Below are 17,992 nucleotides of genomic sequence, written 5' to 3'. Positions count from 1 at the left end.
TAATTCTTCTATTTAAATGTATAATTTAAAAGGATTCCTTTTTAAAATTGAAAATTTTATTAAGATGATCACTCAAGTTCAAATGTGTGGAGGAGTTTGTTAGAAATGGCCAAGAACTGGGGAGCATCATAAATATTAAAACTGCCAGTTGAACATCCAAAAGATATACCCACATGATAAAGGAAACAAGCTTCTCTAAACAATAATTAAAACCTGAAATTAATTATTAGAACCATACTGTTGAGCCCTTCTACTTCTCATTTCTTCATCTCATCAAAGATCCAGTCCATGTCTCATTTAGTAGCTTATATTTTTCAAGTGCAGGACACATTATTAGCAACACAAAACATTTCTGTTGTTGATAAGGAACTATAGTGCCAGTATGCTGTAATTTTAATATATTTTAAATTAATTTAAGTTTAATTATTATTTAATAATAATCAAATTGACATATTAAATCAAATTATCTGTTTAATGCTACTAAGAAGGCAATATGGAGAGTTAGCTATATCTGAGATTTAAGTAGAAACACAACTCTTTAGACCAGCTGGGAAAGTAATCCCTGTAATGTTTGTGATTTCCTCAAAGATAATCCTGGTTTCTCTTTTGTTCCTGTCAGAAATCTGAATTTGCAATGTGCACCAAAAATACCTTCCAATTCTGATGCCAGTGTAGTAGTTGTTTGGGATTTTTTAATATACGTATATTCAGGACACTAAGCCTATTTACCTATCTACCAATGAAGTTTTTTCTTTTTTTTTTAATCTACTGACAAGCTGATTGACAGACATCAATTGGGATCCATCAGCACAAGCACCACAGGCAGTATTCCAATCATTTCCCAACTCTGCAACACACTGACATATTGGCCAAGATCAGATGTCACAGGTAAATACCCTTTTTTATTCAGCATCAGTGGCAGCACCCAATGGGCAAGTGGTTGGTGTGTGCTACAAAGAATCTCTGATGATGTGCTTTTTGTAAGAGTGCATTTCCATCTGTAATTATACTCAGTATTTGCACTGAAAGAGTTGTCTCTTAAGATTTCTTATTTTTTTAAATTAAAATACAAACAAGGTCGTGCACTTCTAAAAGATATACTCTTATGGGCTAACCTTTAATCTATGATTTTCCCCTTGGGGAGAGGGGGAGAGGCAGAAAAACATTTTGAAAAAGAAAGAAATGAAACAAGAAAAAAAAAAGAGCTGCTTCAGACAAAGAAAATCATCCTATTCATCCAAAGATGTTATTTTAATTGGTTAGGAGGAATCATTGTCAAATGTGTTACATATCTGCATGGAATTTCTAGGCAGCCATTGTAGGCAGTGCTGCATTCACTCCAACCAAGGGCACACGGGGTTATCTGGCAGAACTGTGTGAGACCAGGAAATAAATCTGCAGGAAGCAACTGAGATACTCAGTGTAGCTGTCAGGCAAAGGCTGGCAAAGTGATGAAAGAAAAAAATCTGCACAATAACAACAATCACTATTTCTTCAATTCTGGGAACTCTATCCTGTTAGAAGGACAGGCTAAAAAGTTCCCTGTTTGCCATCCCAGTTTCACAAAGAAAAGATGACTGATCATACTGCTAACATTTTAAATTAATAATCTATTCTTTCTTTTTTATAATCCGGCTCAATTAGGCCAGACGCTCAACAAAACTTGAAGTACAAAAACATATGGTCAAGAAAATACTGTGATGTCACAGATAATCCACTTAGGTCATTGTAAGTCTTCCTATTATTATGAAAAAAAATATCATCAGCCAAATACTTATTAGATAGGAGCAGCTCAGAGATACTTCATTATTTATAATACTTAAGTACTAAATTAAAGACAAGTAACTCCTTGCCTAACACATAAGTGTGCAAGCACATTAAAATAAAACCAAAAAGAATTTCAATAGCACTTTCAGAAATTCCATGTAATAAATAATACTAGATTGTAGATATATTTGCTATATAATATTGAACTTGGTTAATGCATTCAAAGTATATTTTTATACCTTCATCCTAGTTAAATTTAGTTACTTTTAAAGCAGTATAAAAATAAAATCACAGCATTAAAAAGGCAGATACTTAAAACAATTTGCAGATGATCTTCAGGAACAATTTTATTATCAGTGACTCACATGAAAATTGTAATTTCTAAACATGTCCCTAGGGCCCAACTGAAGCTTGTAGCATGTCTAAAATAGTGAGCAGAAATAAACAGTCTTCTGGTGATTCCCAAACTGAATTCCTGCTTCTTCCAGAGAAACTTTTTATATCTTGCACCTACAAAGGGTGGTTTAAAACAGTTGTACAGCACAAGGCTATTAACTATTTTGCTATCATTTAATTTATTTGTAAAGTAATACCTCAACAGCTTTTATCCTAAACCTCCCATGTTGTGCACAGCACTTCATTCAGCAGTGCAAAATTTCATCTTTAAAAATATAACAATCACCATCAAAGCAACATCAATGTGCCCAGTTCCCAGAGCCCTGTTAAAGCAACAGCAAGAGAAGCCTTGTGCGCTACAGCCCAAGAGCAGTTGCATTTTTCATTTTTTTTAATTACATGTCTGATTGGAAAAATCAGAGCAGTATGCTTATAGAAAGCTGGTCAGGCCCTTCCTCTGCTCTCACAGTTAATGTAGGCCATACAAATATTAAACTCTAATGGCATCCTCCCACTTGTTGTGAATGTTAAAACCACGACAAACTCAAGTCAATAATGCATCCGATTTGAACTGCAGGAGGCTGAATACCTTCTGTGAGCCACAGTTATGACCTTACAAAACAACCCCACTTTCCCAAAATTAATAAAAACCTGCAGTGAAGTCAAAATTAAGGCTATGGTTTTGTTGTTGGGTTTTTTTTGTTTGGTTTTGGGTTTTTTTTCCCCTGCCTGGCAGTTCTTACCTTTTTGTTGTTCTCTTTAATATCTTGAGGATTCAGGGACTTGTAGTCACTGAGGGGGAAAATGGCACAGTGGGTATATACAGCATTTGATAAAAGCAGCAGTTTTAAAACAAACTAAATCTAAAAATTTGACATACAATAATATCATACAGTAACTAGCAATTTCACAGCAATTCAATCAACAAAACTAATAGTGTGGAAAATTAAAGGAATAAATAAATAAATAAATAAATAAACACCGATTACATGTTTTATTGCCTGAAGCTCTCCATCTAAAAAAGAAGTTAAGGCAGGGACTAGAGGCCAGCCTTGACAACCAAATTTACCAGGAGGTAATCCGTCCTTGTCAGCATACAAAGAGCTTATTCCTCTCATCTCATTTCAACACTGGCGCAATTCTCATAATCATCTTGAAGTCAGTTCTTTGTATAAGATTAAGAAGAAGAAAAACAAATCACAGAGAGGGAAGAAATAATTGTTTATGCAACAAGGGAGAGCAAAGAGGTCACAAAGTTTGAGCATTCATAAACCTGGTTTCTTAGAAAGGATGGTTCTCTGCTTGAAAGCAAAAGGTGAAAACAGTTCAGCATCTAAAACTCACTAGTATTTGATTTTAAAGTTAAAAAATTGTTCACTATTTCTATGAGAGTTAGCTTATGCAAGCAAAGAGTAGACAACTTACATCAGGTCTGGTCTAAAGTGATGTAGTATTGCACAAAAGGATAAACCATTTCTCCACGACGTGGTAAAATTGGTGATTTTCACTCCCCTATAGTTTTTTGTAACTTCTTTGCACCACACGAGCAATGACTGACTAGCATTTGGCTTTCTCCCCAAAACAGGACTTGGTATTGGGCTTGGCTGGAAAAAAAAAAAAAAAGAAAAGGAGAGAAGATAAAAGAATTTAATGGAAGATGAGAATTAACATTAATTGACCTAACTAGATGATCTGTATCCTTTGATGTGAGTTCAGGTCCTTCACAGCTGTCAGTTTACAATGACTGTAACTTGCAAAAGACACAAATCGCGAGTTATTATCTACAGTTGTTGCCCTAGGCACTTGTCTCCCAAGGATGCAGATATACAGGATTCCAGATCTACACAGGGGAAGAGGCCAAGAATTGTACCAGTGGAAACATCCGTGCCGAAACACAGCACAGCCCACGATACACAGCCTTGAAAACACTTCCCGAAATGCAGCCATGGAAGAGCACCCCCAGAAGCCCTTTCACAACCAAAGTCACGACACAGGATTGATGGGTTCCTCTGGTACAGGCTCCAGAGGACAGTTCTTGGTGCTCCTTCTGTGCCAGGGAGTGATTACATAAAGGTTAATTATGGCACTGTGTTTCTGAACAGTCACCTCCAACAGCACCCGAACAGCCGCCTCTTTTTTTAGCTTTTTTTACGTGGAAAAGACATTTCGGATCAAAACTGTTATCAGAGGGTGGTTTCTTACAAGTCCCATTAGCTAACAACCATTAGATCATATTAGCTAACAACTACCATTTCAAAAAAAGTTATTTTGACCCTTCTAGCAACATTTTTGTGTTAAATCAAGAAATAAAATTGAACACTTCAGGTATTTGGCATTTGTCAGATTATTTGCTACTCCTCAAATCAGCATACTGATTGCAGCAGATGTTTTCAAGACATGCACACTTATTTCCCTGAAAAATACTGTCACTTTAATAACTTCTTGGATCTAATAAAACAGGCAGAATGTGACTGATGCAAATCCTACATCTGAATTACAGTGAAAGAACTGAGATCCCCCGTTCTTTCAATGTAATATAATTAAAAGCATATATGCACAACAAACAAGCTCTTGATGCACTTTAGAGCTAGAGAGTTCCCAAATTAAGACAAATTAAGAGCAAGTAATTTACTATATCACAGCCACTTAAGTTTATGGTCAAATGGATTTACTTGTTATTGTCTATTTGTGAAAGACCAACGATGCCCCCCCTTGACTGAAGCCTGTCAGTGCTCAGCAATTAGCTGCTATCAACTCATTTGTTTTCACTGCTTCTGGGGAAAAAAAAAAAAAAAGGGCACAGAGTCGAGGAAGTAATTTTTCATTTACTGTCACAATCAGCCCTAAACAGTTGTTGTATAAACCCACTGCCTCCTCACCAGACAGAAGCATTGCTAACTCATTTACAAAGTGCAAAAGGTATACCTTACTGAGATTTTTTTTTTAGTACCACATCATATGTACAAAATAACTTGTTAGAAAGTGGTTATGTTTTGTAATCCTGTCAACGATTCAAATTGGCATGAACTAATCCATTAACGATGAGACAAATATCTCCAAATACACTGAATTAACAGCTTTAACAGGGATGTACAAAATAGGGAAGCAAAAGCAGCAATAAATTATAAACTTTACCACGCACAAGATTTTAATCAGAGAAACAAATATCGCATAGGACCTGCCAGCCTGTTACTCTAGATTCAGTGAAGTAATTAAGATGATGTTTTTCTCTTGTTTTCTTTACAACTTGAAGCAAAACCCAGTAACTAATCATTGATCTCAAATTTAAGATGCTATATTACTTAAAAAATACTTTCTATTATAAGTTTTATATATATGGAAATAGCACTAGTGAGAGAAAAAAATTAAGAATGATCAAAAAAATTAAGAATGATCAAATTGTGGAAAGGTGATATTTTAACAAATTATTATTGCAAAAAAATATTTCTTCAAATCATAAAGCACTACTTACCAAATATATTAAATGCTAATTATAAAGGCTTAATACTTGCTGCTGAAACTATTAACAAAAATGGTAAATTTTCCAGTCACCACCTAAATGCTTTCTGGTTAACTCTGAAATTTCCTTAGGCAATATTGCCATTTAAATGCTTTAATTACTTATTTAACAAATTGAAGATGTAACTGAATTTAAAACCAGGCTTTATAGAAGGAAATACAAAGGTATTAGAACAATAAATTTAGCAGAATTTCACACTTTATTTAAAAATGTATTTAAAAATTATCAATGTTTTAAAAGATGGATTGCAAATCCTTGAAAATCTACACTTAGGCAGGAGCTTTCTTCTGTGTTTGACTTTCCACTTAGATTTTCTAAAAGCACTTTATCCAGAATATGGAAGATTTAGGACGTGCATAATGTGCATAACACACACAGTTTTCTCTTCTCTTACCTGATAAAGCAGAAATTGTATAAGGTTTTCTTTCCACACTAATTAGTCCATGTTTCTTTGATAAAGGGGAAGTTAATACTATGACAATGTTATGCTCCTAATCACCACCTGCGTCAAAGCTTTCATTATTTAATCTATGATAAAAGCATTCAACTCCAGACACAATGGAAATACAGAAGTAAAGGCAGAACTGTGTGACATGCCTTCAGAGGAGCTAACAAATGTTAGTTTTAGTTTCTTTTTCATGTGTGTGTGAAAAATACTTCAGCAAAACATTTTCCTTCGATATTTGTACGTTGGACATATTAATTACTGGCTTAGTGCAAACACAATTGCTACCAAGTGCCTATTTCTAGCATGTATTTGCTCTAGTGATTGGTAGCAACTAATCAGATGAAATGAAAATTTATTAACTTTTTTCTTACATCATTACACTGACTACACAATTCTTCTAACCAACACAGCAGTCATGACTTGCCTTTTTGAGCTCAAAAGTGAAAGTCCCTGCGAACATGGCTGGAAATGCCACTAAAAAGCCCAAGATATCCACACCAGATTGCCAGAGCTGCTCACTGATCAACAGGTTATGGAATCTAACACAACTGGCTTCTGTCCAGCTGTGGAGCAAGCACAGAGGTTCCAGAGCTCGTCCCTCACAGGGTAGCTCAGATCTAAATGCAGCATCATGTGGATGGATTTATCAGCTGGAGTCAGCACTGGCTTCAGGATATCTTCGTTTCACACTCAACAAAAGCACTGAAATCTCTATTCTTCTTTTTACACATTCTGAAAGCTCAGTTAATATGTTTTATAGTGTATGCACCTTTTCTCTTGGGAGATTATCCCATCAAACCATTGCTCTACGCTAAAAAGAGGACAATAGCTTCAAGTATTAGACTGCATCCCCACACTTGAAAATATTCAAATACTTGTTTTGCTGCTCTGAGGAACCCAGCACCAGGCACAGTGATGGCAGAGCAAGGGTTGAGCTGCATCTCTGACACACAGCCCAGCACTCAGGAGAAGAAAATCAAGAGTGGAACTGTGATGAGAACATGGGGCTATGGTACTGGGACAAGCCAGGATGAAGACTGTAGGGGCTCATTCTGAGGACCTCAAGGGCTTGTAGACAGAGTGCATGGGGGTAAAAGTGTTTAAAGAAAGCAAGAGTATTGAAGCCCAGACAAAAAACATGCTGAGAGGAGTTAGGGGGAAGAAAAACAATTGGTAACGTAGGTGTAAGACTTATGTGGTTTGAGTTTGATATTAAAAAACACAACTCCTAGAAGAGGAAAGGAGCTGAGACAACAACCCAGGACTGGTAATTAACTGCAGGAGAGGAAGCGAAGATTGAGATAGGGCTGAAAGTCAGAATAGGGAAGACATACAAATAATGAACAAGCAGGTTTTTTTCCCTCAAGAGGCAAGTACAGACACTGGCCTCTAACTTATTTAACTGAGCAAAATAAAAGGGATTTTCCCCTACCCCTATCAAAACCATGACACTGACTGGGCTCACTGAAAATTGTGCAACCATTAAAATGCAAGATAAGGTAAATGAAAGTAAGGCAGAAGTAGGTGAGCGAAAAGGTATAGCATGTGGTTGGATGTAGAAGAAGTTCAGGAAACTGAACAGTCTGAAAAGATGTATAAAGATGCAATAGAAACAAGACACCAAATACATTTCAGTCAAATAGATTATTTTATATCCTCAAAATGATATTCTGAAATTTTACTTTTTAAACAACACAGGACTTCACCCATAGAAATGTCCCATTAGCCTGGGAGTATTTGAAATAAAATATGGCTCATTTAATAGAATTTATGCCTTTGGCAAGGTCTTATGTGTCCAACATGCATTCAATTTTGTTTATTTTGGACTGTGGAACAGTCTGGGCCTAAAAAAGTAAAAAAGGGGTTTTTACTAGTATCAGGAATATCAAGTACAGTATGGACAGAGTCTGCAAAGATAGAACAGCTTTCTGTTTTATTCCAAAAATAGAGAAAACATCCTCATGACCCAGTTGTGCTAAGATGTTCTTTACATAGAGTAGCTAGGTATTTTTCACACAGCAGGTCACCATAAGATTACAATTAAGTGACACATCAAAATACAAGGAACATTTATCTGCTTCTAGTAAGGGAAGATCATGCACGTATCAGAAAATACACATTTCCTAGAAGGAAATGTTCTGCTACTCTGATAAACAAATTTGTCGGTTTAGGAGTAGATTCTTTAACTTTGTGCTCTCTATTTGCATGGTACAAAATGTCTCTGATTCCTACTGTCTCTAAAAGTGAAGGAGATATACTGGAAAACCAGCTGCTGGACACAAGTTAAAGATTCACTGAATTTGTTTCCTATATATGATTAATAACAAGCATTTAGGTAATCTCCAGGTTTCAGCAGCATCAGACATCTTAAAACTTCACCTTCCTCACTCTTCTGATTGTGCCTACAGCTAATGTGGAATAAAATGTGCAATAAAATATAAACTCTTATCTCAAAAGCCTTAGGCATATGCTTTCAATTGTTTATCATTTTACAAGTTTAATTTTGGCACAACCAAACTAGTTCAATCACAACCCAACATTTAGACATGTGCCTGAGCTGACACGATGCTCTCATGTTTGAACGTGGCAAGGTGAAGAGGAAGGTGAAATCCTTGGGACACAGCTCAGGTTAGCAGTTGGTCAAGTAGGTCTGATTATTTAATACAAAAGTGTTTTCAGTTGCCTGTTACATATTTGATGGCCAGGAGTCTGGAAAGAGCTTTTCCAAACCATGCCTGGGCAAAGAAAGGAAAGGAAGCCTGCAGATGGCTGCCTCTGGTTACTTTTACTCTGAGCATCGAGGAAGTGGTCTGGTAGAAAATTACAGTATGTGACCATACAATTGAAATGTGCACATGTATATAACCTACAGGCATCCAGGGCACAAAGATGGGAGAGACTTTAGTAACAAAGGCTACTGCTAAGTACTTCATTTTGTAACTTTTGTAATTATCTGGTAGCCTCCTTTTGCCTTTTACTTTGTCCAGTAATGAAGTAACATTTTCTTAGCTGAGTCTTTTAGGGTTTTGGTTTGATTTTCATTGTCAGGGATTAAAAGGATGAAAGAAGCCAAGAATTCAAAACTAAACTCTAAACCTTCAGAACCAAAATTCACAACACATCAACCGCTGGACAATTGCCTTGCTTGCGCAACAGGACACAAGGCTGTCTGCTCATGGCAATCAATTAAGAGCAAGACAGACGATTTATTTCCAGATGACAACCTCCCCCGTGGATGTTCTTAGCACAGAAGAACAGGACCGCACAGGAGTGTGGGCAGCTACCTCATCAGGCTGAGAAGCCCTAAATTTATTAGCTAATTGCAAGGAGAAGATTATGTTAATGAACTGGGAAAAGAGAAACAAATCTCAGACAACATAATGAATTGGTTATTTATGCGGAAGTAATTTCACCTGATGGTCAGTACAGCCAGGAAAGAAGTTACAGTGATCTCCTTCTCAGACTGAACTATTAAAAAGGGATTGGCCGAGGCTCACCTAGCTTCTCTTCCCTGAGGTCGCATAATCTTTGTCTTGAGCGCCGTGTTTTCAATTAAAAATCTCAAGAAAAGGTATGTAACTCATACCATTAGGCAGAAGCGAACACGGAGCTGGGTCTCTGATGATGACACGTATTTATAATGTAACAGTATGAACAGATGACATGCAGGGATGGGGCCTCATTTTTTTGCTCTCAGAAGACAGGCAGTTTCCTTATGTCCACCTTCCTTCCTCCAGTTGTCCCGGTGGCATGTGGGCTGAACGCTCTGCTCTCATGTAATCTGTGCTGGAAGCCCAGATGAGCTACCAGGATGCTGCTGGTTCACAATCCCTGGCTCTCTGCCACGATGGGAACGTTCAGGGTTTTGGGCAGGTTGCCAGAATTAAGCAACTTAAACCACAGATGAGGAATAGCAATTTTCAAAGCTTTTAACTTTGTTAAATGTGAACTGAACTAGCAAAACGCACCTCCCTGGGCCCAAGGCTATCTCTGCCACATTTCAAAGGCCTGCAGCAAACAATGGAAGTGTTAGAGCTTGTCAGAAAAGGTCACAAGAATCTCTTCTAAAAGAAAGCACAAGGCAAACTAAAAATGAGAGTCACTGCCAATTCTTCCTAAAAACAGTGAACTCTTGTTGCTTTTGCAGGAATTTCTTTTTGACAGAGCCATTAAATAAACACAAGTCATTATCCCACTCTTCTGAACATTTCAACAGACATGGTTTTTTCAGGCAACCTTCTGATGTTGGCTCATTAAAGGTGACATTGCTCAGAACTTTACAGTTACCTGTTTTGTAAATCTCCTGCAGCAGCATCATTTATATTAATGTCCAACCATAGGCAGATTTATGGAAGCATTACCTATGAGAAATCTTTGTTTTAAATACTTGAGAATGCAACACAGATGCCAGATTTGTGCAGGTATTGCAGCAACAAAGGAAAACAATCTCTGTTTGGGTGTACTTAGAGCACTCAGTATTTTTAAGCCTAGTATTGATGTCATATGTCTGAAGACCATAGTACACCTCTTGGCTGACAGTGGAAATAAAATCAGTATATTTTACAATCCTGCATGAGATGCTGATACCCATGAGGTGACACCTGGCATATAGATGGATATTCTTAAAACTCCTGAGGACAGCCAGAGATAAATGAGAATTTAATTTTGCCTTGATAAACTACTGCATCAGCAGCAGACTCTATGCAAACAATCACAAGAAGGAGATTAATATAAGTATTGCTTCCCTCCTCAGTGCTAAGGAGAAGATGTCAATAGATGATGGAGAGACATTTGAAATGCTCAGAACTTTTTTTCTTCATCTGTCTTCATTCTACAAATCAGACGGAAGTTGGAGACTTGCATTACTCATACAGACACAGAAAGGTCAGATTTCAGCCCCGTGTGAAAACAGCTTAGATAAGCTAGAAGCTTTTAGATCAGCTGAACACATTTAATGTAATCTTAAGGTCCTGGAAGAACCAATATGAAACAACATCCAAAATAAATGGTCAGTTTGGAAACTTGAACACAAGGGAAAATATTAGAAGAGTAGGAAAAGACTACATTTCCTTCTAGTCTTTAAAGGCATAAGAAAAAGGACAAATAGCAGGAATGCAGACAAGCAAATGAAGAAGAGGTGGAACAAATAATTAAGGTCTTTCTTAGCATGTGAAAGTTAAGAGAAGACAAGCAACAAACATTAATTTGTCATCAGCAAATCATGACTAGCAGTCCAAGTTCCTTCTACAAGAGGGAAGCAGGCTGTAGAGAAGCAACAAATAACAAATGTAGCTGAGCATCAAATAACAAATGTAGCTGAGCTCTTTTAATTGTCTTTCAAGATGCACTCAAAAGGAAGCATGGAAAACAGGGCCTTAATGAGACCCATATAGGTGCAAAACAGGCTGGAAAACTGTAGCCAAGACTAGTTTTAAGTAACTCTTGGAATTATGCATTAAAAGGAGTTATGCAAGAGTATTTCTTAGGTTCAGTGAAAGCCTGAATTAGGAAGGTGAATGATGCACTGGACAAGAAGCTGAGATGGACACTGAATGCACTAGAAGAACTCAAATCACATAAGAAGAAGTAAAGTTCTGAAAAAAGCAGTATGAAATTCAATAGGTACAAGTGAAACATAGGAAGGAGTAATCATTTACATAAATGCAGGATGAGGAAGAACTGGTTAGGTAACAGCTCTTCACAAAAGGATATGAAGAAAACAGTCTATTCAAGCTGAACATAAAGTCAACAACATCAGGTTGTTGTGAAAAAGACAAACATTGTACTGAGATGTACAGACAGGAATAAAGCCTGCAAGACACAGACTGCCTCTCACTCCATTCAGCAAAAACAAAAATTTTATGTTCAGTTTTTCCTGATTCACAGTGTAAGGAAGATGAGCCCAAAGAAAGATTGGAGGGGGTGAGGGGGGGGGGGGTGGGGAAGCATGAAGAAAGCTGGAGCACATTTATGGTATGAGCAAAGTAGAGGAAAGTAACATGGTAAATCATCAAGCATGTAAAATTCCACAGATGAAAGCAAACTCTGACCTCCACACCAGTGTTTACTGAACCAAAGTTACAGGCTTTACTTGCTAGATGTTGGACATCAAGAGGAGCAATCTATAATGAAGCACTCAAGACTGCCTGGAAAGGCCATGGATATTTCATTACTGTTTAACAACAGGCTGCAGAAATCTTTCATTTTGTAAAGGAGAACTTAGTGCTTGTGCAGGTGGAAAGACCAAGTGATCTTTTGGATGTGCTTCAGACCAATATTCTCTGTTCCTTACCTCCAGAGCCTACAGCTTGCACGGGCTGCTGCCATCAGGGAGCAGGAGCCTGGCAGAGCTTCCTTCTGTGCTCTGGCAGCACAGGAAGCAGGCTGGAAACCCCCTAATTCCCACCAAGCAACACTTCACACTGGACTCTTGGTTCAATCACCCACCAAAAAAAAAAAAAAACCAAAAAAAAACCAAAAAAAATACATTTCCCATTTTAAAAATTAATTCTAGCATGGAGGTCCTGATATTATTCATTCCATAAGCAACTCATGCACCAATTACCCTATGTTAATCAGATCTCCTTGCAAAGCACAGCATATTTTGCTTTTTTTTCCTGGCACACAGCTGTCTGAATACACAGGAAGTTCAACAACCACTGACAACTCTCCAAATGAAAAACTGTAAGTTGTACAGTTTACAACTCTCTCAGTTGTTTAGGAGACTGGCCATTGACTATAACCCCACCACTCCAACTGCTCCTTTTAAGGACTGCCAGAGAGGAAGGCTCTCTCCCAGACAGCACATCTCCACAGAGTGATAAAGCCACTCTAAAATCTAGGATACACAAGAAAGGTTTTGTCATCTGCAAGTTGAGAGTTCAGGTCAAACCCAGGACAACAGTCAGAAAACCCCCACCAATTACAGCTGGGTGAAATGGGGTATTTAGGCAAACAGCAACACATAAGCAACATTGGTAACCAAATCAGCTCTCAGCCACAGCAAAGATGTCACAGACTGAACTGAGAGACAAAGATTACCTTAGAGGGTTTTTTAAAGAAAAGACAGGATGACAACACTTGAAAAAGCCTTCTCTACCAGAAACAGAATGCTTCACTCTCAAGCACCATCCATAAACAACACACAAAACAAAAAAGCATTATTAAATAAAGCAAGTGAGAAATTAAGGAATGACAGGCTTGAATATTCTTGCTTTAGTTGCCCAACAGAATGAGCATTATTTAAGCAGTGTGAAGGCAGATTGTTATCTTTACCTCTCTGAATAGTACCTTTTTCTGTGAATAGTCCCCATGGAATAACAGTCAGTACTCAAGGATTCAATGGCTTAATGAACATAACAAGACTGGCACAATCTGGTGCTTAATTTGCATGCAGTTTGAATATTTTTGCTTTATTAATTTCATTTCAAAATAAAAATACATGTAAAAGTAACAGCAATTCAAGTGCCACTTGGCTTAACATATATTTTTCCAGGAATTCTTACATTATTCAAATTTGCTAATTGCTAGAACTTGTTCAGCTAAAAGGAGAAATACACGTTAAATGAAAATATCCTTTTTGTTTTATAATATGTAATTAACACAAGCTTTTCTAGCTTCAACACTGTCAAATCTATGCTCTTGAAAAATACACACATAATTTTCATGCGACAAATTAAATTTGGTGTGGTTATGCTTTTAGCACTCAACAAGTAAAAGCTTGTAAATGAAAAGCTGAAGCATAAAGGTACGGCAAGTCTCATTTAAGAAATCAAAATATTTGGGAGAGAGGAATTCTCTCCTGCAGAACTCAAGAAAAGCTGCTAATAATTAAATACTGCCTCTGATTAACACTTTACACTACGTGTTTATGTTGAAAGTCCTTGTTTAAGCAGATCAGGATACAAACCTAATCAAATCACTGTATTTCATTCTCTTATGATGCCTGGCTAATAACCACACAACAGTTGGAAACTGTCAAAATATTTTACAGCTCAATTGTAATTCCCATCCAAGTCTAAGCATGCAGTAATTGGGCGTTAGCCACGTTCCAGGGGTGTTACAGCAGTGCTCAGCAGTCAGATCTTCTGGGTTTCATTTTTTTAACACATGTAAAGCTCCTAAATGATCCCTAGGATCTACTCCATAAGATTATGAATTAAAGATTAATACATTGATCACAGAGATAATTTTATTCATTAATTTGATATAGTACTTATGTTAGCATTTTTTAAATTAGCTTGATATTTGGAACTACAGAATTTGTTCAGCAGCTTTTTCTTTTCTTTGGTTTAAATTCCCTAAAGAAAAAAATATTTTGTGATATAAGTAAAAAAATAAACACTTTGAGTAAAACAATATATGGCAAACATTGTAATATTAAAAGATTTGAGACAAAATGATGATTTTGACTTTGAGGAACAAATTTTGCAGCTCTTACATACATGGAGTATTCCAAGCTGAGAGAAAAAAGATGGGTACTGCTACAGAAGGGTGATGTGAAGAACCAGACAGGGTTTTTAGCAAGCACTATTACACCTGTAGTGTACACAATACTTGAGAGCATAGGATCCAGATAAAGGTCTGATGGGTTTTCCTGAACAAAAAACTCCCCAGGCATCTCTGACTGGAGACTCTATTTCTAAGGCAGCACCAGAGATACAGATTCATGACTCCCTGGTCTTTCAACACTATTCCAATCATTAATCCATGCATTAGCTGTCATTAACTCCCAATGACAGGCAGATGACATCACTGGATCCTCAATGCAATAATGTCCATTGGATTAAAATCCTTAAGAGGAGTTATGCCTTTGAGCTTCCACAAATGGAATAAAATGCTACATTTCAAGTGCCTTTTGGACTTAGTTTACACGGTGTGTTAAATAAAATCAAGAATTCCTGCCAGGTTCTCTATTGGTCCCCAGATGATGCGATGATTAATGTGTTCGGTGTGAGCTGCTTGTGATTCCAAACACTCATCTGCATGCAGAACTAGGAAAAACACCTGCACAGAAGGACTGCACCAGAAGACTTCAGTCTTTCAGTCAGTTATTAGAAGGAGCACTGGGGGAAGGGATCGACTGCTCTTTCTTGCACAGGGGACAAGATGAGATGAGATTTATCAGAGAAGCCCAAAGGAGAGACACAGGGTAAATCTTCAGCCAGCACTAATGCAGAAAACTCACACTCGGGCCTCATACATCATCTTTAACATGTCTGATCATGTCCAGCTGTTACAACATGTAGAGCACTTATCACTCACAAGTCTCCTGCAATACTTTTCACTGCACAAGCACCTCGGGATAGGTGGAGGAGGGAAAAAAGGGAGTCTTCATTCCTACACAGGAATTTCCATGCTTAGGGAAGTGTAAATTAGAGCATTACTACTAGTCTGACAATAAGTTTGCTAATAAATGTGTAGCAACATATCTAATTGCATAATGAGAGATTAAATGATTATGACAGTCTTTCAAATGGAGAGAATTAAGGGAAGAGAAAGTTAATGTAAAGGGAAAACTCTGGTAACACAGAAAACTAGCTGCAATTTTGGAACTTTGGTAAATTTATAAAAGCCAACTGCTCTAAATTAGCTTCCAGCAGCATCTACAAAATTTGTTCTAATACTGAACATTAGTTCCAAGTTACATGACCTTCTAAAATTATTTAAAGGTGTAGGACCCATCATCTTAAAAACACAAGCTTTTCACACTTCTAGGCAACACTCAGCAGCAGAAGCATCAGCCAAGACATGACTGGGAAACAAGCACAGCAATCATTTGATTAACACCTACCTTACCTTTAAAGCCATACAGGAGGGGAGTTCAAAGAACAGTTTTTCCCTACAGTTACAATAAAACTTACAGAGTACTCAAGCAGAAGTGCTGAAGTTCTAGTGGGAGAATGACAAGTTGATAAATATATAGTGTGCACGCTGCTTTAGTCATAGTTTAGGTCCTCAATGGGTTACATTAATATAAGTTTTTTTCTTTACCACATGTAAATACTTAAAAGTCATTTAGCAATGATTTTTATTTTCTCCTGTTCATAAAACCTTGGCAGTGTTAGGTGCTGGTACTTAGCAATTGCTTCTGCAAGTTTGGGAGTGGGTGGGACAAAGCAGGAAGGGGAGGGCACTTGACTCTCAAAGGAGGATTTTAAGTAGGCAGGATTGGTCTCACTGGCCTCCCAAAACCTCTTTCACAGCTGCTAGAGCTTGGCTATTTAGGAGACTCTTCAGAGCAGTCTAACCAAAATGCACCAAGCAGATTAAGGAATGCTATCTCTAGCCCTAAGTTATGGAAAACTAGAGAGGCATTTTATGTCCTAAATCAGACAGAAGCAACATATTTGTTAACTAACTTCACCACAAAAAGAGGTCAATTCTTATGGAATCTAAACCTACAACTCACAGCCAAACTCATCACCAGTTTTCAAAAGAATCCTATAACTTGAGGACAAAACAAAATGAGACTATAGCAGGATTTGATCTCTCTCTCATTTTGCTCAATAAATATGAAAATAACCCATTTAAAACTTTTTTTTTTTTTTAATGTGAATCTGTTTTTCAAATAGTTCCAAGCTGATGTGCATTTTCCAGTGCCATTTAGATCACCTGTTTGAGGATCCACACAGAGTCCATTAGTCATGCAGGGATAGCAGCAAGGACAATGTTAAGGAGTTTAAGGATGTGAAATTGCTAAAACCTGGTCAGAAAATAAGCCCACTGCATGATCTTGCTTTCTTTATTCTTTTTCTTCTGTATTGGGCATGAAATGCTGGCAGAACAACTGTCAGAGAAAGTGAGACTGAGGTGATGAAGGACCAATTATGCTTCATCTGTGCTCAAAAAAACTCCAAAACACAGAAACCCACACAAGACCCAAAATCCACATTTCGTTTGTCTGGGGACTAGTCACAGTACTGGCTTCCTCCAGCAAAGGAAGGAAACACTTTTCCAAAAGAGATGAAAGTGCTCTGAAGCAAGTAATGTCCCATGTGTAGTATGGGTCCTGTGACTCTTTAAATGCTTGCAAAAAAAGGACAGATTGTGATTTTAAATCAACCACTTATATATCCAAGGAGACCAGAAATGGAAGAACAATTAAAAAAATGTGGAGGGTCTCATTAGATTATCTTTTATTATTGCCTATTACTCATACCTATGCCACATTCTGGTCCTGCATTTGAAAACAATGGTCAAATATGCAAGCACAAAAAAAAGATACTGTCCTAAAAGAAAACTTAATTCTAGCAGGCAAAACTCCAAACACCCTTTCTATAAAAGCCTAATCTTGTTGCTATAAAGAAATGTGAAAACAGTTAAATGCATTTGCAGAGAAAACTTCTTCCCTGAAAACCCCTCAAAAGCAATTTTTCTTCTTCTTTTTTTTTTTATAAATCCTAGTGGTAATATTCAACTAGCATTTTAGGTAGAGAGGAAAAGTTGTGGTTACAGTTACAGCCACACTGAGCATAGCAGCAATATTTGGTTTTCTATGTGCAAGCTTACTGATTGGGTTCTGATCTACACACCCATGTCTCAATAAAAGACTGAGTCCCACTATGTTACTGAGTCACTGCTGTCAATAACAACCATGACAGATGAATTAGCAATAGCACAGAGGGCTAGGAGAGCACTTTAGAAAAGCATCAATTCTGCAGCATTGCTTTACAGTGACAAAAACAAAGATTTTCACAGAGTTCCTAGGAGCACTTTGTCAATGTTAAGAAAAGGGCTCCTGGCGTTACGGAATATAGTTGAGTTATGAAGCAGATTCTAGAACAAAACACTTGAATTATGATCTGTTAAGCCATGTGTATTTAACTGATGTCTGAATCCACTTTCTAGAGAGCTTGAAT

The 17,992-nt window shown here is 37.3% G+C and overlaps 1 protein-coding gene across 14 annotated transcripts in view; it reads right to left on the bottom strand.

The window, feature by feature from the left end:
* The window catches only part of EHBP1 (EH domain binding protein 1), a 207,846-nt gene that overhangs the window by 76,541 nt on the left and 113,313 nt on the right, over nucleotides 1–17,992 (bottom strand). For all 14 annotated transcript variants that reach the window (XR_008840253.1, XM_056488867.1, XM_056488854.1 and 11 more), the window contains exons 11-12: nucleotides 3,589–3,767; nucleotides 2,907–2,955 (exon numbers count right to left, since the gene is read on the bottom strand). Coding sequence is in view for 13 of the 14 variants with exons in the window: in XM_056488867.1 (XP_056344842.1) it covers nucleotides 2,907–2,955; nucleotides 3,589–3,767 (228 nt within the window). In the remaining variant the exon portion in view is untranslated. The remainder of the gene's footprint in view (nucleotides 1–2,906; nucleotides 2,956–3,588; nucleotides 3,768–17,992) is intronic.

This window comes from Oenanthe melanoleuca, chromosome 3 (genome assembly GCF_029582105.1).
Source record: "Oenanthe melanoleuca isolate GR-GAL-2019-014 chromosome 3, OMel1.0, whole genome shotgun sequence".
NCBI classification, from domain to species: Eukaryota; Metazoa; Chordata; class Aves; order Passeriformes; family Muscicapidae; genus Oenanthe; species Oenanthe melanoleuca.
Note: the sequence above shows the minus strand (reverse complement) of the source record. Positions and strands in the feature narration are given on the sequence as shown.